Here is a 21,394-nt window from a genome sequence, read left to right as displayed (position 1 = left end):
CAACGGGGCAGGAGAGCTGGACAGTGGGGAGGAGGAGCAGGAACCCCAGGTAGGGCAGATGTGCCCTGTCAGGCAACGAAGGTATGGTCCCCCGGCGGGGATGGCAAACAGGGGACCGGTTGAGGGCGACATTATCGTTCCTCATGGGGCATCCGCGCTCAGGGGGATGGTGGCCCACGTTCCCAGACTAACTCCAAAGGGGGATCCGTCGCTGCATTTTATGGAGGTGGAACAGGCTGCCAACATCAATGACTGCGACGAAGGGGAGCAAATAAAGATGCTCCTGATAACCCTAGATGCCCAGCTATGCAGGACAGTGACCTCTGGGAATGGGGGAAGACCTGACACCTGGGCGGCAGCACAGACTGCTGTTCTGGAGGCAATGGGCTTGAATCTGGGGAGCCCTTTCATGAGGGTGGGGGAAACCAAGCAGCAACCAGGGGAATCTCCCACCATGTTCGCAGACAGACTGTGGACTGTCTATATGGAGGCATGCGGGATTCAAGCGGATAGACGGAATTTAGGGGAAAGAACCGCCCACTGGCTGAAGACCCTAGTTGCCAATTGTCTCCCTAACGTTAGGGCAAAAGCCGAACACTGGTTCGACCCGCAGACCCCGGCCCTTAACGAGGAAGAGGTCCTCAGGAAACTTACCCTCGCATATCGTAATGGGGAGAGGGGTGAGGACAAGCCCCTTAAGGGGAAAGTGCACGAAATCGTGCCAGCAGCCCCTAAGAGAGAGTGGAAGCATGAGGGCACCCGGACCTCGGACAAGAAACCGGTATGCTACGGGTGTGGGAAAGCCGGGCATTTCAAGAGGGAATGTAAAAACCCCAGCAAGCAGGAGAGGGCTCCCGCAGTAGAGAGTCAGACCCCGGTGGCAGGAGCAGCTGCTCCGGAAACCTTCGAGGTAAAGAAACTTTTAGCCTTTTTGCAAGGCTCAGGACAGGTGGCCATGGCAACGGGCCAGGGTCAGCCCGCCCCCGCACCCAGGGAAGCCTCCGAATGACTAGCCCCTCAGCAGCCCACCTTTCTATGCCCACTGGAATATGGCCCGTGCGGGAGACCCTGGGTCAAAATGGAGGTCCAGGATACGGTCGGGAGTTACCTACTGGACACAGGTGCTTCCAGTACTATAGTCCACACGGACAATCCCCGAGCATCCCCTCTGTCTAGCGGGGTACCCTATAGTCTCATTGGCTTTACCGGGAACGAAAAAATGGGTTTTTTCTCTGTTCCCCTGTCTATCAGGTTAGGGGCACTCCAGGCGCACTGGAAATGCGTCCTGATGAGATGGGAACAGGAGGGGAAAGGGATCCTAGGAGCTGATTTCATAGTGGCTCATCAGATCCTGGTGGACCTAAGAAATCACTGCCTGTGGGGTGCAGCAACGGAAGGGACTGAAAGGGAGTTGAGGGTAATAGACAGAGCCCAGGAGAAGGGAGCTTTGTGCGTGGTACAGCCAAAGGAAGGGTACGATCTAGAAGCCCTGGAGAGGAATACCCCGGAAGAGTTCAGGGAGTATGTCCGCAAGAATCTGGCTGCTTTTGCCACCCACAAGCATGATTGTGGGAGAGTTACTGGGACAGAGGTCAGGGTAGATGGGGACCCCATGTCCCAGCCCCAGAAACAGTACCGCTTCCCCCGGGAAGCAGAGGCAGACTTGGAGGTGGCCCTAAACTCACTGGTGCGGCAAGGGGTGTTGAGGACAATTGCCACCCATGTAAACTCCCCGCTCTGGCCGGTGAGGAAGCCGGACAACTCCTGGAGGGCCACCGTGGACTACAGAGTCCTGAATAAACACATTCCGGCCTGCGCCCCAACGGTGGCGGCCGTGGCAGACTTGTTAGGAGAAATTCCAGCATCCGCCTCAATTTTTACGGTGCTGGATATTTCGAATGGATTTTGGTCCGTCCCGGTCAGAAGGGAAGACCAATACAAGTTTGCCTTTACCTTTAAGGGGCAACAGTACACCTGGACCTGTCTCCCGCAGGGATTCCACAACAGCCCGAGCATTTTCCATCAATGCATGGCCGAATGCTTAAAGGGTTTCAGTGAGCCACACAAGCTGGTGCAGTATGTGGACGACATCCTGTTGTTCACCAGTAATAGTGAGGAGCATGGGCCCCTAGTGGACGAGCTGTTGGGGATGTTACACAAAGGAGGGCTGAAAGTTAACCCTAAAAAGGCACAGATCGGGCTAGGAGAGGTGAAGTTCCTGGGGTTAACCCTGAGAGCTGGGGAGAGAGGGATTGACACCGCCAGGAGACAAACAGTGCAGGAACTCCCAGTCCCCGTAGATGTAAAGGGGATACGGTCCTTTTTAGGAATCACCGGCTACTGCAGGGATTTCATTGAGGACTATGCCACCACAGCAGCGCCTCTGCTTAGGCTGCTGCACAAGGGGGTGGAGTGGGACTGGGACAGTAAATGTGAGACGGCGTTCGTCCAACTCAAGCAGGACTTGCAGAAAGCCCCAGCCCTGGGAGCCATTAACCCCCGGGAGGAGTTTTTCCTGGAGGTGGCCGCAGGCAGCGATGGCCTGAGTGCTGTGCTCCTCCAGACCCGACATGGCAAATTGAGGCCGGTGGTGTACTCCTCTCGGGTCCTCACAGACGTGGAGCGGGCATACTCCAACTGTGAGAGGCATCTGCTGGCCACCCACTGGGCGGTAAAGCGGATGCAGGTATTTGTTAGGATGGGCCCCATCACTCTCCTGACACATCACACCCCGACCCAAATGCTGCTGGACGGCCGGATTAAGGACGGCACGGTCAGCAGCGCCAGAATCACCAGGTGGACCCTCCTGCTGTCTCAAATGGCCCTTCAGGTAAAAGGGCTGAATGAGCCACAGCTCGCAGCCAACCTGATATACCCCGGGGAGCCACACCACTGTTCCGTAGAAGGGGTATGGGAGGTAGGGTTCGGACTCCGGGCAGGGCTGCACCCGACAGGGAGGGAGATCTATGTGGATGGGTCCAGTACGGTAGCGGAGGGCGTCAGGTTCACGGGCTGTGGGATCTGGGACCCCGATGCCGATATAGCCCTGGCCCTTAAACTCCCCCATACACTCAGCGCCCAGCAGGCAGAGCTGGCTGCAGTGATGTATGTGGTGACCCACCCCGACCGTTTTCCCACGCCGTATACCATCTGCTCAGATAGCATGTTTACATGCAACTCCTGCACGGAGTACCTGGCTATCTGGTCCCGCCGAGGATACACCTCCTCGGATGGAAAACCACTGGCCACAAAACCCCTCCTCGAGAAGATCGTGGCGGCAGTTGGGCAGGGAGAGGACAGGTATATCCTCAAGGTGAAAGCTCACTCCAAAACAGAGCCACGGGGCGAGGGGAACCAGAAAGCAGACGGCCTGGCTCGAGAGGGGGCTAAGAATGGGATAGCGTGGGACCCGTACGAAGAGGGACAGGTAGCGGCCGTTACAAGACAGCCCCAGAGGGGGGATGGGACGAGTTTGGCCCCAGATCTGGCCACTGCCCAGGGACAGGACCCCGAGCTAAAGAAAGTCATAACGGCCATGGGTAGACAGCAAAGGATAGAGGGGCCCTATGGGGGAAAGGACATCACACTGAAGGAGGGCATGCTCTTCAGGGGGGACCAGTGGATAGTGCCTTCCCTGCATCATAGGGAATTTATCGAAATGGCCCATGAAAGCCCCGGAGCGGGACATCCTGGCCCTGAGACCACCTGGCAACGGGTGGAGAGGGTGGGGTGGTGGCCGAGCCTCCGGGAGGATGCTCGCGATTTCTGTGCGAGCTGCCTGGTGTGTGCTACCAATAACCCGGATCCCAAGAAGAGAAAGGTCTCGTTGGGACACATCCGCAGGGTGGAGGGGCCCTGGCAGTCGATACAGATCGACTATATTGGACCCCTTCCCCCAGCGGCGGGGGGTTACAAGTACTGTCTGGTGTTGGTGGATATTTTCACCAAGTGGGTGGAAGCCTTCCCCTGCCGAACAGCCACCGCAGCAGGCACAGCCAGGATACTGGTCAGGGAGGTATTCTCGAGGTGGGGACTCCCACAGTTTGTGGAGTCAGATCAGGGGAGTCACTTCACGGGACAAGTGATGCAAGCGACCCTGAAAGTCCTGGGGATTAAGGCAAAATGGCATGTGGCTTATAACCCTCAATCCTCAGGTCCTGTGGAAAGGTTAAATAGGACCATAAAGGAAAGGATCAGGAAAGAAACAGGCAGCTCGCCCAACCGGTGGGTAGAAATCTTACCCTTAGTTTTAATGGGGATCCGGGCAAGCCAGTCCAGAAGCACAGGGTACTCCCCGCACGAGCTCATGACAGGGAGAGTCATGAGAACCCCGATCCATGTCAGGGTACCTTCCCTGACAGAGGGGCAGCTTAGGGAGGTAAATCGAGACAAGTTTGCTAAGAAGCTGATGGAGCAGCTAAAGGAAATTAACTGGCAGGCAGCGTTTAATATGGGGACCCAGCACCGGAGGAACAAGCTGCTACTCGAGCCCCACACTACCCAGGAATGGGCCATAGGGGACCAAGTAATGGTCCGGAATTTCGCACGGGTAGGAGCCTTTGAGCCACTGTACGCGGGACCGTACAGTATAGTGGACAAGGCCAGCCCCATGGTTTACGCAGTACAGCTCCCCCGGAAGATTAAATGGTTCCACGTGAACCAGTGCAAACTTTTCGACCCCACCAGGGCCGGTAAGAGCAAGTTGGGGGGGGGGCTGGGGGTGATAGTGGAGAAGCCGCCTGCAGAATTGACGACGGTGGGGGAGGTCCCTGACCCCACGACCACACAACCGGTGGCAAGGTACTGTCCCCAAGGGGCAGTCCCAAAGAGACCGACAGTGCTGCAAGCACCCAGCCCAGGGACAGGAACGATTCCCAAGCCCTTACCTGTGGGTCAGGTGGCCTGCCTTAGTATAGAGGCTAAGGAGGCGGAGGAAGTGGAGGTATCACCTTGGGTTTGGGAACCAGTCAGGGGACGAAGGAGCAATCGGGTCTCCAAGCCCCCGGTAAGATGGTCCCCATCACACCTCCCTAGAACCCGGTCCCGCAGTAAGGGGGCCCGAGTAGAAGGGAGCGCTGAGGGATCCCCGAACCCTGTTGGGAAAGGAGAGGCAAGGGGCAGCCCGAACCCCCGGGAGGGGACGGTCTGGCCCGAGCCGTTGGACCAAACAGGTGGACTGCCCCAGTTTAGCGGGGCACAGTTTTAATTTGGCCACCCGGAGACGGGTGGCATTGTATATATCATATTCCTTTTTCTTTCCCCCTGCTAGTTCTAATTAGTGTGTAGTTGTGTGTGAAGTATTTAGGATCGTGGGAACACAGAAGCGCCTGGTGCAAGGGTAAAATGATGAAGCACCAGGCACTAGGACCCTGGTGCAGCCGGGCTGTAAACACAGAATCACAGACAGGCTGCGGCAACTTCAAAGCGGGAGCTGCTGCTGCCGCCGGATAGCGGCAGGCACTAGGACCCTGGGGAGCCGGGCTGTGGACACAGAATCACAGACAGGCTGCGGCAACTTCAAAGCGGGAGCTGCGGCGGCCACTGGATAGAACCCATGCACTTCAAGGCAGGTAGGGCTGCGGAGGCAAGGATGTGTTTTGTTTTTTACAGATGGGGCACCCGACGATGTGGAGTTTGCTGATCCTGGCGATGGTGGGACCGGGAGAACTCCGCAGAGGCGAGACAGAAGAGTCCTTCGACTGACCGGGTTAGGGTGACTGGGGGCAGGCGGGTGTGTTTAACCTGTGAGGGGGACGTTCCTTTGGGGAGATGGTGGTGGCCCAGGAAGCTGAGGCTGGACATGAGGGATCGGTCCTCGGACTGGGAACGCCTGGACACCAACACCTAACGGACCATCACGGGGTCACCGGGTAGGATCACCGTTTGCGGGGATAAGTGGTGGGCTTCTGACCGGGGCATTTATTTGTGTTCATGGGGATCTACCAAGGCATGTCCACAAGGGGCATTAATCACTTTTGTAAGGTGGTGGCAGAACCCAGGGAACGGGATAAATTGACCGCAGTGGGGAGGGATGTGTAACGCCCAGGGAAGGGATGACTGTAGAAGCTACCGAACTGCTGGTTCAGGTAAAGCGACCCCTGCCCACAGCCCAACCGATCGACCCTCACAACTGTCCGATCACCACCAAGGGGGGGCCTGAGAATGGTTTAGTGTTTGCCCCCACAAAGGAAATGTTGTACAGGGGGTACATTATGCTGTCGCCTCAGTTGGACTAAACCTCTCAGCTGCAGGTATCGCCATGGAGGATAAATGAAGAGCCCTCAACGGGAAGAAGCGAAGTGCAGCCAAGAAAGGAGGATCCTTGGTGAAATAAACAGATGCAATTGTAAATAATTGTATGGATTCGCGGGTTTCAGTCACTTGCTTGTGATATATGTACAGGGACCCTTACGTTTGGGGTTCCGGTGAAATGTGTACTTGATTGTGATATATGTACAGGGACCCTTACGTTTGGGGTTCCGGTGAAATGTGTATATGTTACTGTCTGCTTGAATTAAGTATGGTCTTGTCTTTCCCTTTCATTGAAACCAGGGGTAGCCTAGATTAAGGGAACTGTCTTGGGAATTGTAATTTCGCATGTTGCTGAGGGGGGGGGACCTACGGTCCACACAAAAGGAAATAATTGCCCTTCACCTGTGTCGATACGGTCCAAGCAGGTAGGGACGTATCGAAGGGGCATCTGTAAGGTTTTCGGGCAATTCGACCTTTTTGGAACTGCCCAAGAATAAAAACTCAGAGACTGTAAACTGACTTTTCAGCCAAGAAAACGGAACCAGTTTTCCCAGCAGGCTTGGCCCGCTGAGCTGAGTAGGGACATAAGTACATAAGTATTTACAAAAACCCCCCTAGGAGCTACAAGGAAGAAGGAGCCAGACAACGAGATAACAACAAAACACAGACAAAGGGGCACGGGAATACACAGGAGGCTTGCATGCAAGCAGGACAATGGGATGGTCATAGCCCCATGCAGATGTAAATGACTTTGCCTCCACCAGAGCAGAATCCAATCAACACCCCATCAACATAGCAGCTATCTCCGGAGCAGATGGAAGTCTTTGAAAATCTTCAAGGGAGCTCAACCTCGTTATCTCAAAAAAAAACAGACTGGAGGCGGACCTAGGGGAGGTACTCCCATCTCGACAGGTCTGACCGGCCCAAAGGGGGCGGGACCAGCGGGAACTTTAAACCTTACCTTTTTCAATGCAAAAGGGGCTGGCCGATCACAGGACAAAGCCAGGTAAAACAATATAAAAGGGGCTGTGTTTTCGATTGGGGGTCTCTTTTCGTTCTTGGCTCGACCTCTGCACCCCTGACTTGACCTCTGCAGCCTGTGACCGTAAGTACCCTGCAGCAGCTTGCGAAACTCCCTTGACTTTAATAGTGGTTGAGGCTTTGGGGAAGGGAACTTGTTTTGTGCCTTGTGATATTGCTAAAAACTGTGTAATCATAAGAATTTTCGTTGTGTCCGCTATATTACTTTTGGATAGACTTAGTGTGTATTAGAGCATAAGATTTTATTGTGTTTCTTCTGTTGATGATTTTGACCTGGGTTTTGCAATAAACCTTGATTTGATGATAATTGGAGTCGTTTAAATTCTTCAATCTTTCACCAGCGATCTCTGACCAAGTCATTGTTAAAATACTCCTCACCTTAATTCCGGGTTCAAGAATCGAGGGTCATCTTGAGCGATTCACTCAGGACAGACTGCTGGTTAGGAAATAAACAGCAGTGTCCTATTCTCTCTCTTGGGAAAGCTACTCTAGTGGAGTAGGAACCGGGTGGGTGTTGCACCACCGGCAAGAGAGAGAATCACCTGGGTATTGGTAGGGGTCTGGAGATCTGTGTGATATAAGTCTCAGGCTGTCGGTTAGGAATAAACGGCAGGCTTGAATCAGTGCTCTCTTCAGTGGAAGTGTCCCAGTGCGACATCCCCTGGCCTCTGAAGTTTCAGTGCCAGCTGGAGAGAGACACACACAGATATTCAAACCCCAGATATCGGCCCAGTAGTGGAGTAGCGGAGATGGCACCCTCTACATCAGTTGAATATAGAAGATTAAAGATTAATCAAATTGAATTGTTTAAGACGATTAATGGATTTAACGGGTTAGATGAAGAAACTATTTCTCTGGCAGAGTCCAGAACAATGGCGACACACCCTTAAAATTAGATGTAATAACAATAATAATCTTTATTGTCACAAGTAGGCTTACATTAACACTGCAATGAAGTTACTGTGAATATCCCCCAGTCGCCACACTCCGGCGCCTGTTCGGGTACACTGAGGGAGAATTCAGAATGTCCAAATTACCTAACGGCACGTCTTTCGGGATTTGTGGGAGGAAACCAGAGCACCCGGAGGAAACCCACGCAGACACATGGAGAACGTGCTGCAGACTCCGCACAGACAGTGACCCAAGCTGGGAATCGAACCTGGGACCCTGGAGCTGTGAAGCAACAGTGTTAACCACTGTGCTGCCGTGCTGTGTAGGCTTTTCTGGGGGATATCGGCAACATCTCTTCATTCAAAATGTAGTGGAAATTTAGAATTTTCTCTGCCAAGAAGCTGTTCAAGCTGGGGAGCAATGGAAAATAATGAAATGGAGATTGGTTGTTTTTTATTAGGCAGGGTATTAAGCGACGTGGACTGATGCTGGGAGACGGAGCTAAGATACAGATCACCATGCTCTAACTGCATGGAGGAGCTTGCATGAAGGGCTGAATGCTCTCATGTTCCTATGTACTCTGTAGTCACCCACATTTGGTCAGACATTCTTAACACGCAGCATCATTTGTAACGGGAAATTACAGATGCGGTTGTAGTGATCTGTATTTCTGCTGATATGTAAAGGGTTAACAACTGTGTAATAGTGCTATGAACCCACTAGATGGCAGCACCAGATCCAGGGTGGTTTAGGTAGGGGCTGGTTTAGCACAGGGCTAAAGAGCTGGCTTTTAAAGCAGACCAAGGCAGGCCAGCAGCACGGTTCCATTCCTGTACCAGCCTCCCCGAACAGGCGCCGGAATGTGGCGACTAGGGACTTTTCACAGTAACTTTATTTGAAGCCTACTTGTGACAACAAGCGATTTTCATTCATTTCATTTTTCATGTATATAAACTGCACTCAGAGAAGATTCCAGCCTCTTCGTATCAGGAGTGACTAGAAAGCAGAATGTTAGAGATATAGCTTAGTTGGCACGTGTAGTTAAATATTATTTATACTTCTTATTTACTTAAACATCAGTTATAGTTGTAAAAGAGTGAATAAACTCATAGATATTTATATTCATTATTCAATAGATATTATTTGCTTAATTTGAAGACTGATAGTTTTACTGAACTACAATCATCAGACCATTCTGGCAGTAAGCAAAGGAGTAACGGCGTATTACAATCATGTAATATTACATGGTACCAGGATTTTGCTTCGAAAAAACTAGCCAGATAGATTAAGGAAGATCAGAAAAAGAAGAAATCAGTAGCAGCTATTCAACTGGGGAAGCGTCGCAGCAAACGGATTCTTCGAAGAAAACCACCTTAATGGACCACGCAAAAGCTCCAGGTCACCTCAAGGCAACTGGTAATTTAAACTCTAATTGGAAATTGTTCAAACAAGTTTCAAATATAATTAGAAGCTACTGATTCAACTACCGCAACTGATGCTAGAAAAATTGCATTGCTTCTATCAATGGCAGGACAGCATGCAATAGAAATATATAATTCAAAGACTATTCTGGAAATAAGCAAAAGAGTAACAATGTATTACAATCACGTGATACAACAGTGGTGGCAGGGGGCAAGGAGCTCAGGGAATATGTTCCCACCTGGTTTATCATCCCACTGTAATCAGGAATGGGAACCAGCGCTACCCCAGAGGAACACTGGGTTCTTTAGCCCTGAGCTGAGACAAGGCAACATAGCCAGTGAACAAAACTAAAGATGTTCTTCCTATTTAAATAGTCAACAAGAAACATATTTACTAAAGGAGATATTAATAAAATATCAACAAGGAGAACATACAGGGCAAATGGAGTAGAAGCCCTGAACAATGCTGACTAAACACGGCATTCCCTTGATCTATAACTCTGAGGAACATGAAATATAGCTGCCTTTCTCGTGGCTTGTCATGGTTAGAATTCATCCACTTCCTTCCATTATTAATTCATTGGTGCCTGCTTTAATAGGACCTCGAGCACCATGCATTATGTCAGCCTATTGTACTTCTGTCATGCAAAGTCAATCTGGATTCCCAGACTGGCATCTACCCATACAACCACAACTCACAGATACTGATAATTCATGAAGTAATATTCCAAGTCTTCGCCTTGATCACTATTTGCTTTCCCTCATAGGGGGTGGCACGGTAGCACAGTGGTTAGCACTGTTGCTTCACAGGACCTGGGACCCGGGTTTGATTCCTGGCGTGGGTCACAGTCTGTGTAGAGTCTACACATTCTCCCCGTGTCCGTGTGGGTTTCCTCTGGGCGCTCTGGTTTCCTTCCACTAAGTTCCAAAAGACTTGCTTGTTAGGTGAATTGGACATTCTGAATTCTCCCTCAGTGTACCCGACCAGGCGCCGGAATGTGGCGACTAGGGGATTTTCACAGTAACTTTATTGCAGTGTTAATATAAGCCTATTTGTGACATGAATAAAGATTATTATTATTACTATCTTCTCTCCTACCATTTTCCTCCAGTCCTATGATCCTCCAACCCCAGCCTATTGCACATCACCCACTCCCTCCCTCCCTTCCGCTCTAACAATAAAACTCTCTCTAAGGCTTTGATATTCGGTCTAAAATATGGTGCTCAGAAGTGGCCACAATATTTGGACTGAGGCCTAACCAGTGTTTCACCAGGTTTAGCATAACTTCTTAGCTTCTGCGTTTCTTAAAGCCATGTGCCTTCTTAACAGCCTTCTCAACATGTCCTACCATCTTCAAAGATTTGTGTACGTACACCCCCCATCCCCAGCTCTTGTTGCTCCTACACCGCCCTTCATGTGGACCAGTGTCAAGATTTTTCTGATATTGTTTCAGCTATGTGGTTCTAAATGTTTTACCACTTAAAAAAGGTGATATATAAATGCGGGTGTTGTTATTGCATAGTGGTGGCGTTTCACGGGTTTCTCAAAAAAAATAAACGACAACACTCTTGAACAGTGTACATGCTCCATTCATCCAATCCCATGAAGCAACAGTGGCACCACAAAGCAAATGCACTCCAACACTGATTAATTGAGTAGCCAGCATAGAACATCTCAGTATTCCAAATGGTCACAGGCACTGTCTCCATCGCACTCTTAGTCTCTCTCCATATCCAGCAGAGTCATTAGATCAGGGACAGGAACAGTATCCTGGTTGGTTAATTCAAGGGCACTGAGGCTAATTTATGAACACTCGGCTTAAAAATTGAAAGTGTGCCCATCTGCCCTGTGTCACTGCAACACCCTTAGCAACAGCTTCAATCCAGAATGGGCAGATACAGGTCCTTCAATGTTGGAGGCTATTTTAAACACAGTCTACACATGCGGCCATTAGATCAAACATCTGGATGCTCCTTACCATTTTCTCAATATGCCTCAAGTAATTGGCACACTCCACGTTCCCATTGTAGTCTGCCAGCTCTGCGGCGGTATACCCATCATCATCTCGAATGGTGGGGTCCACATGATTCATGACAAGAATCTCGCAACACTGAAATTCAGAAGAGTGGAGTGGAATGGGTTGGATAAAGCAAGGTCATGACATTATTCTTCAGTTTCTATTCTTGACTGAACTGGTAGGCTCATCGGACGTAAGATTAATGTTCTCCTGACGGAGCAGCCAGCTTCCCCTCAGAGATCTCAAAACTTTCATAATAATCACTCTCTGCTGTTACATCCGTCTCTCCCTCCACCGGTAGATCAGCCTCAACCTCCCTGATACAGAGGCATCTCCCTCCTCTCGCATTACATAACGTATAGGAGAGGGATAAGATTGAAAGAACCTGAATAAGTTCATGGCTGACCTTCACCATCAACTTCACTTTCCTGCCACAGCCCTTTATTCGGCCAGTGCTCCAAAATCTATTGATCTCTGACTAGAACATACTCAATGAGAATTTCAAAAAGAAGAACAGCGGAATTCTCCGTCAGCGGGATCCCCTGACGTCCGGCATCGCACCCACGCCCGCGGGCTTCCTGATGGCGTGGGGTGGCCACAATGCAAAACCTCATTGGCCGGCTGCGGGAACGGAGAATCCCGCTGTCGGCGGGGGCGCGCCATGCCGGAAAACCCGACTGCCAGACCGGAGAATCCCTCCCGAAATTTCTCCTCACCTCAGCACTGAGAGACTGCCTGTTTACCAGATTTGGACCCTCAATCTCCAGTTGCTAGTTTAATGTTTTTTTGAAGCGTTTGTGGATTTATTCAAAATTAAACTCATTTACAAGACAAGCGTCCATTCCTTTACACCACGCAATCATATATTAACAGCTCTTAGCTACAGAAATTAAAATTAAAGATTTTAACGACATTATTATTCTGGACAGCTTTTCTTTTACCATTAAATTGCTTGAGAAATTAACTCTATGGGAGGGATGTTTCACGGCAGTGGAGGCACCCCTCGCTGCCGGGAAACTTCGTTGAGGATGCGCCGTCAGCGGGACTGGAAGATCCCACCGGTGTGAACAGTTGGAAAATTCCGGCCTATGTTAATTTACTGAACATCAAAATTTGGTCAAAAATTGCCCATTACCTTAAACCTATGAAACCTGGTTATTCACCCCTCACTAAAGTGGTGTAAGACTCCTTTAATTAAAATAAATGCCATCCAGCTTGTCATATTTCCTTGTGCCTTTAACATGTCTCTCTTTGTTCTTCCTTCCAGACTGATTTGGCTTTTCTTCCATATTTAGCAGTGCATCATCCCCCCACCTGCCCATCATCCCCTCAACTCTGAAACCCATCCCCCTACCAACTAGTTTAAACCCCCACCTCAGGAGCAACCTGTCCTACTTGTACAGGTCCCACCTTTCCCAGAAACAGACCCAGTGATCCAGAAAACTAAAGCCCTCCCTCTGGAGTGTTCTTCAGCCACGCATTAATCTGCTCTATCCTCCTATTCCTATACCCACTAGCATGTGGCACCTGTAGTAATCCACAGATCCTGCTTTTCAATCTGCTACCTAGCTCCCTAAAGTCTTGCTGCAGGACCTCATCCCTCATTCTACCAATGTCGTTGGTACCAATATGAACCATGACCTCTGACTGTTCACCCTCGCCCCCCCACTTCAGAATCCCCTGCAGCCATCCAATGATATCCTTGATCCTGGCAGCAGGGAGGGAACACACCATCCTGGAGTCACGTCAGCCTGTCAGCTGGTTAGGTGGATTGGCCACACTGAATTGCCCCTTAATTGGAAAATAAAAATATAATTGGGTACTCTAAATTTATAAAAACAACAAAAAAAATAATTTGAAGTTATAAAATGTCATTTTGTCGCCACAATTGAAATACGCCTCTTAATTGTTCCTGACTTTTTTTAAAAAGGAATTTCTTATGTTGATATATCATTCAGCGGAAATAGACTGGACATCTGAGCTGAAATGTTAAGTAGCTGATGTGGCTCCGGGGTCATGGGTCATAGGCCCCGACGCTGGAGAGTGGAGGGGCAATTTCCAGTTTCTGAAATAGCACAGGGTCGTCCATCTGACTGAATACTCACCTCCAGCTCACCATTCTCAGCAGCATCGTGCAGTGGGGTTCCACCCCAGTGGTCCTTAAGGATCCTTGCCCCCATCCTTATTAATTGGTTCAAGGTCTCAGCATGCCCTCTGCTGGCAGCAAAGTGCATTGCAGTTGCTCCCTCATTGTCCGGTGCAGACAGGTCTGTGTCTGTGAACGACCTCTGCATCACGTATAGGAAAAGGAAAGAGCAAATATTGCACCAGAACGGTCTATTGCAAGAGCTAAAAGCTGTACTGACACACACCTTTAACACAGTAAAATATTCCAATGTTTCAAAGGAGTCTAATCAGATGAAGTTTGACCTGAGTTGTAAAGAGATATCAGAAGGGCGAGGCAGATTTAAGGAGTGAAGTAAAGGAGGAGGAGGAGAGAGTTTCAGGAAGAGAGTGTGACAGGGTAAACTAGGAGAGGTTACTGACCCTGACTGTGTGAGGGAACTGGTTTAACACTAGTACATGTGCGGTCAGTAAAACAGGGGGTTGGACTGAAAGGAATTAAACACCAAAAGAGAAAATGCTGGAAAGTCTCAGCAGATCTGGCAGCATCTGTAGCGAGGAGAAAAGCGCTAACGTTTCAAGTCCAGATGACCCTTTGTCAAAGTTGGAGAGAAGAGCAGTATTTCTTCAGGGGAGGCATTCCTGGAAGAGAAGTGGCAGTGAGTTAAACACTAGATAAAAGCAAATTACTGCGGATGCTGGAATCTGCTTTGACAAAGGGTCATCTGGACTCGAAACGTTAGCTCTTTAAGTTAGCTCTACAGATGCTGCTGAGATTTTTCAGCATTTTCTCTTTTGGTTTCAGACTCCAGCATCCGCAGCAATTTGCTTTTATTAAGGAATAACGCACACCTCTCTCTCTCACGCACATACACACACACCTCTCTCTCACACACTTCTCTCACACTCACACACAATTGTCTCACACCTCACTCCTCAAACACTCACACACACATTGTGATGAATGATATCTGTATACATATGTACCTTTAATGCGTAGGCCCCTTTAAGACCGGGTTTGGAACCTTGGGGGACTCCGCCTCTGGCTCCGCCCCCAGGAAGCTGTATAAAAGGTTACGTTCAGTAGGCAGCGTGCAGTGAGCACACTTCTCGGCAGCTGTCTGGTTTTCTGGTTATTAAAGTCTTTGTATTATCAAACTCCTCTCCTGAGTCGTAATTGAGGGTATCTCAATTTAGTAACCAGACTACATCATGATGGACAGCGGTCTAAAGACGGAGAAGCTCAATTTGGACGCTCGGTCACCGGAAGCCACTGAAATTTTTAAATACTGGCTCCGGTGTTTTGAGGCCTATCTGAATTCCTCAGAGACTGAAGTTGACGGACCTCGCAAGCTGAGCTTACTACATGCCCGGGTGGGCCACCGACTATCCTCCGTGATCGAGAAAGCTACGACGTACGAATCAGTGGTCGGAATCCTACAGAAGCGCTTCGTAAAGCTGATAAACGAGGTACACGCCAAACATTTGCTCTCGACCTGCCGCCAGCGCTCCAGGAAAATGCTAGACGAATACTTGGAGAGACTTACCGTGCTCGCCAGGAACTGCGACCATAAAGAGGTGACGGCAGAAGTCCACATGAACTTACATATTCGTGATGCTTTCGTGTCTGGTATCTAACCCACGTACATCCGGCAGCGGCTGCTAGAAGACGGAGCGAAGGACCTCCAAGGACGGTAACGCTCGCCTCTTCCCTGGAAGCAGACCACCATAATCTCCGCACATACTCCGCAGATCTTGCAAACCCCTCTCGATCCCCTCCAGACTCGGCCACACTTCAGGCCTGTGCCGCGCGGCGACCCGCTCACACCGGGGGCCCCAAATGCTATTTCTGTGGGGAAGGCCAGCACACACGCCAGCGCTGCCCGGCCCGCTCCGCTATCTGCGGCGAATGCGGAAAGAAGGGGCACTTCACGAAGGTCTGCCTGGCTGGGCCCAAAGTCCAGAAACAAAAGTCTCATCGGGTCCAGAAATCGAACTCCCGGGACTACAGGCCACGCGGCGGCCAGTCACACCTACTTCCAATGCGTCATCGGCCTCGTGCAAGTCATGAGGGCGGCCATCTTGGCGGCGGCCATCTTCAAAACCCAAAACGTGCGACCTACGGCGGCAGCCATTTCGCGAGTCCGATTCAACCGAGGACTCTGACTGCCCGCAACTAGGAGTGATCACGCTCGATCAATCTCGGCCGAAGCACCTGCGAAACTCAATGATGCAGGTTCAAATCAACGGCCGCGACACCCCCTGCCTTTTTGACTCCGGGAGCATGGAGAGTTTTATCCTTCCAGACACGGTAAGACGCTGCTCCCTGTCCACCTATCACGCCTCCCAAACTCGCATCTGGGTCTCATTCGGTCCAAATCACGGGGTATTGTGTCGCGAACCTCGCTATCCAAGGCGCCAAAAAAGCCTGTTTTAAACTTTATGTCCTCCCTCACCTCTGCGTCCCCTGATGCTCGGTCTGGACTTTCAGTGCAGCCACCGAAGCCTGACCCTGAAGTTCGGCGGACACCTGCCCCCGCTCACGGTATGTAGCCTGGCGACACTCAAAGTTGCACCACCCCCCCTCTTCGCGAACCTCACCCCCGACTGTAAGCCCGTCGCCACCAGGAGTCGGCGGTACAGTGCCCAAGACATGACTTTCATCAAGTCAGAGGTTCAGTGGCTACTACAAGAAGGGGTCATAGAGGCTAGCAACAGCCCTTGGAGGGCACAAGTACTGGTTGTCCACTCCGGGGAAAAACAACGTATGGTGGTGGACTATAGTCAGACCATAAACCGCTTAACGCAACTTGATGCATACCCACTTCCCCGCATAGCAGAAATGGTGAACCAAATCGCCCAGTATCGAGTATTCTCCACGGTCGACCTAAAATCGGCCTATCATCAACTCCCGATCCGCCCAGAGCACCGCCCCTCTACAGCCTTCGAAGCAGCCGGTCGGCTCTTCCACTTCCCTAGGGCCCCTTTCGGTGTCACAAACGGAGTCTCAGTTTTCCAAAGGGCAATGGATCAAATGGTGGACCAGTACGGCTTAGGGGCTACATACCCGTACTTGGACAACATCACCATCTGCGGCCATGACCAGCACGACCATGACGAAAACCTGAGGAAGTTCCTCCAGGCCGCCCGGGCCGCCCGGGCCCTCAATCTGACATACAGTAAAGAGAAATGCGTGTTCCACACAACCCGGCTAGCCATCCTCGGCTACGTCGTGGAAAACGGGGTCCTAGGCGCAGACCCCGACCGCATGCGCCCCCTTAAGGAACTTCCCCTCCCCCTTAGCCTCAAGGCACTCAAACGGTGCGTGGGGCTCTTTTCCAATTATGCCCAGTGGGTCACCAGATCTGCGGACAAAGCCCATCCACTCATTAAGACCACGGCTTTTCCCCTGACGGCTGAGGCTCAGTCGGCCTTCAGTCGTATCAAGGCCAATATCATCAAGTCCGCGAGCACACGGTGGACGAAACCATTCCCTTCCAGGTAGAAAGCGACGCATCAGACGTCGCCCTGGCTGCTACCCTCAACCAGGCGGGCAGACCGGTAGTGTTCTTCTCCCGAACCCTCACTGCCTCGGAAATTCGACACTCTGCTCGAGAAGGAGGCACAAGTCATAGTGGAGGCCGTGCGGTACTGGAGGCACTACCTAGCCGTTAGGAGGTTCGCCCTCGTCACCGACCAACGGTCAGTCGCCTTTATGTTCGATAACGCACAACGGGGCAAAATAAAGAATGATAAAATTCTGAGGTGGCGGATCGAACTCTCCACCTACACGTACGATATTACATATCGTCCGGGGAAGCTCAATGAGGCCCCAGATGCCCTGTCCTGCGGCACGTGCGCCAACGCGTAGAAAGACCGTCTGCGGGCCATCCACGATGACCTCTGCCACCCGGGGGTCACCCGGCTTGCCCATTTCATCAAGTCCCGCAACCTACCTTACTCAACCGAAGAGGTCAAGGCCATTACCAAGGCTTGCCAGATCTGTGCGGAGTGCAAACCGCACTTTTATCGACCAGACAAGGCCCGCCTGGTAAAGGCCTCTGGGCCCTTTGAGCGACTAAGCGTGGCCTTCAAAGGGCGCCTCCTGTCCACCAACCACAACACCTACTTCCCCACTGTCATCGATGAATTCTCCCGCTTCCCCTTCGCTGTCCCCTGTCCCGATATGACCTCGGCCTCCGTAATCAAGGCACTGCACAGCATCTTCACCCTGTTTGGTTTCCCCGCTTATATCCACAGCGACCGGGGTACATCGTTCATGAGCAATGAGCTGCATCACTATCTGCTCAACAAGGGCATCGCCTCGAGCAGAACGACCAGCTATAACCCGCGGGTAAACAGGCAGGTGGAGAGGGAGAACGCAACAGTTTAGAAGGCTGTTCTTCTAGCCCTACGGTCAAGAAGTCTCCCAATCGCCTGCCTGCAGGAGGTCCTACCCGATGCCCTACACTCCATTAGGTCGCTCCTCTGTACAGCCACGAACGAGACCCCTCACAACCGTTTGTTCGTCTTCCCCAGTAAGTCTACCTCTGGGGTCTCGCTTCCACGTTGGCTGATGGCTCCGGGACCAGTTCTACTCCGGAGGCACGTGAGGAGCCATAAGACAGATCCACTGGTCGAGAGGGTCCAACTACTACACGCAAACCCGCAATGCGCCTACGTCGAGCACCCCGACGGCAGGCAGGACACCGTTTCCCTGCGAGACCTGGCACCCGCTGGCTCCCCTCCCCGCACCGGCGGTCAACTCCGACAGCGCCCCCCCCCCCCCATAGCGCCCCCCTCCCCCCAGCAGGCGCAAGCACCAATCACCTTAGTCACCCCGGATACCCCCCTGCTCAAACATGGGCAAAGGCTCAGACAACCGTGCTCCTGGATATACCACCACCGAGTACGACCGTATCCGCCGCACCACCGCCGGAGCTGAGAAGGTCGACACGGGCAATCAGACCACCCAAAAGACTGAACTTGTAATTCCACTTCACCCCCGACGGACTATGCGTTTTTTAAAAACAGGGGGTGAATGTGATGAATGATATCTGTATACATATATACCTTTAATGCGTAGGCCCCTTTAAGACCGGGTTTGGAACCCTGGGGGACTCTGTATATAAGGTTACGTTCAGTAGGCAGCGTGCAGTGAGCACACTTCTCGGCAGCTGTCTGATTTTCTGGTTATTAAAGCCTTTGTATTATCAAACTCCTCTCCTGAGCCGTAATTGAGGGTGTCTCACACATACACACACCTCTCTCTCTCTCACACACACACACACACTTCTCTCACGCACACACATCGAGTGGGATTCTGTGATCCTGAGGCTAAGTTTTGACGGCGTTGGAAATGCTGTCGTGTATTTCCACGGCGTCAACACGGCCTCAGGATCAGCAATTCTGGCCCCAATAGGGGGCTAGCACGGCACTGGAGCGTTTCACGCCGCTCCAGCTGCTGATCCTGGCGTACTGGGTGCCGCGAGATCCGCGCATGCGCAGTGGCACCGGCGCCAACGCGTGCATGCGAAGTGGCTCCCTTCAACGCGCTGGCCCCGACGCAACATGGCGCAGGGCTATAGGGGCCGGCGCGGAAGAAAGGAGGCCCCCAGCCAGAGAGGCCGACTCGTCAATCGGTGGGCCCCGTTTGTGGGCCAGGCCACATCTGAGGCCCCCCCCTCCCCCCCCCCCCCCCCCCCCCGGGGTCGGACTCCCCTCCACCCCCCACAGGCCACCTCCCGACCCTCCCACGCCGGCTGAGAACAGGTGTGGACGGCGCCGGCGGGATTCGGGTTTTTCACGACGGCCACTCGGCCCATCCCGGGCCGAGAATCGGTGACGCGGCCCCCAACTGGCGCCGCACCAACCACGCCGGCGCCAATGACGCGATTCTCCACTCAGCGGCGTGGCGCGATTCTCGCCGGTCACGGGGATTCTCCGGACCGGCCCCGACTGAGAGAATCCTGCCCACAATTCTCTCTCTCACACACACAATTCTCTCTCTCACACACACCTCCCTCATCACTCACACTCACACCTCTCTCACATTCACATACCTCACTCACTAATACACATCACACTTCACACACAAACACACAGCTCACAATTCGCACACACACCTCAACATGTCACACACACACACCTCAAACAGGCACTCCATACTTCACACCTCACACGCACACACATATCTCATACACACATCACCCACACCTCACACACACACACATGCGCACAACCCAAACACATCTCACACACACAACTCACACCCATACACACCACCTCACAAACAGACCTCAAACATACACATCACACACACCCACCTCACACTGGTTAGCACTACTGCCTCACAGTGCCAGGTGCAATTACAACCTCAGGTGACTGCGTTGAGTTTGCACATTTTCCCATTGTCTGCGTGGGTTTCCTCCGGGTGCTCTGGTTTCCTCCCATAGTCCAAAGATGTGCAAGTTAGGTGGATTGGCCATTGTAAATTGCCCCTTAGTATCGGAATTTGTGCAGGTTCGGTGGGGTTATGGGGATGGAACGGGAGAGTGGGCATAGATGGGACGGTCTTTCAGAGGGTCGGTGCAGACTCGATGGGCCAAATGACTTCCTTCTGCACTGTAGGGATTCTGGGCGGGATACTCTCAGCCCGGGGCCGGGCCGGAGAATTGCTGCGACCGGCGCGAATCGCGCCACGCCGCCCCGACTCCGGGCCGCGATTCTCCGGAGAGAGGAGAATCGGCGCCATTGGTGCCGGCGTGGTTGGCACTGCGCCGGTGGAGGGCCGCTTTCAGCGACACCCCGCTGCCGATTTTCATAACAAAATACCCGAGTCCAGCCGGCGCCGTCCACGTGTGGTCTTACCCGGCGGGAGCTCGGCGTGGAAAGGTCCGGGGGCGACCTGTGGGGGAGGAGGGGGAGTCCGACCCCGGGGAGGGCCTCCGCTGTGGCCTGGCCCACGATCGAGGCTCAACGATCGGCGGACCGGCATCCCAGGCTGGGGGCTTCCTTTCTTCCGCGCCGGCCCCTTTAGCCCTACGCCATGTTGCATCGGGGCCGGCGCGGAGAAGGGAGCCACTGCGCATGTGCGCGTTGGCGCTGGTGGCACTGAGCATGCGCGGACCCCGCGGTGCCCAGTTGACGTCGGGATCAGCAGCTGGAGCGGCGTGGGTCACTCCAGTGCCGTGCTGGCCCCCTGTCGGGGCCAGAATTGGAGATCCTGGGGCCATGTTGACGCCGGCGGGAAACGCCCTCTGTTCCACACGCACACAACCTCGCACATGCACTTCACACACACACCTCACAGACACATACTTCACACACTACCCCATACAGAAACCTCACACACAAACCTTGAACACACCTCACATGAACACATATCTCACACACACTCCTCACAGACACTCATGACACACACACACACACATATTTCATACACTCCTCACACAATGCTCATACACATAGACACAACAATCACACACCTCACACATGCACATGCTTTACCCACACACTCATGTCATGCAAACACACAATCACGCACTACTCTCTCAATTCATACACCCACACAACTCAGACACACACTCGCCTCACACAAATTCACTTCATACACATTCACCTCAAATACACACACATACTGTGGTA

General features: G+C 52.2%; 1 protein-coding gene across 3 annotated transcripts in view; it reads right to left on the bottom strand.

Annotated features, from left to right (window-relative positions):
• Positions 1 to 21,394, bottom strand: part of espnla (espin like a) — a 94,213-nt gene that overhangs the window by 26,957 nt on the left and 45,862 nt on the right. For all 3 annotated transcript variants that reach the window (XM_072474736.1, XM_072474735.1, XM_072474737.1), the window contains exons 4-5: positions 13,729 to 13,911; positions 11,585 to 11,716 (exon numbers count right to left, since the gene is read on the bottom strand). In XM_072474736.1, the coding sequence (XP_072330837.1) occupies positions 11,585 to 11,716; positions 13,729 to 13,911 (315 nt within the window). The remainder of the gene's footprint in view (positions 1 to 11,584; positions 11,717 to 13,728; positions 13,912 to 21,394) is intronic.

This window comes from Scyliorhinus torazame, chromosome 14, assembly GCF_047496885.1.
Source record: "Scyliorhinus torazame isolate Kashiwa2021f chromosome 14, sScyTor2.1, whole genome shotgun sequence".
NCBI lineage: Eukaryota > Metazoa > Chordata > Chondrichthyes > Carcharhiniformes > Scyliorhinidae > Scyliorhinus > Scyliorhinus torazame.
This window is presented reverse-complemented; position numbering and strand designations above follow the sequence as displayed.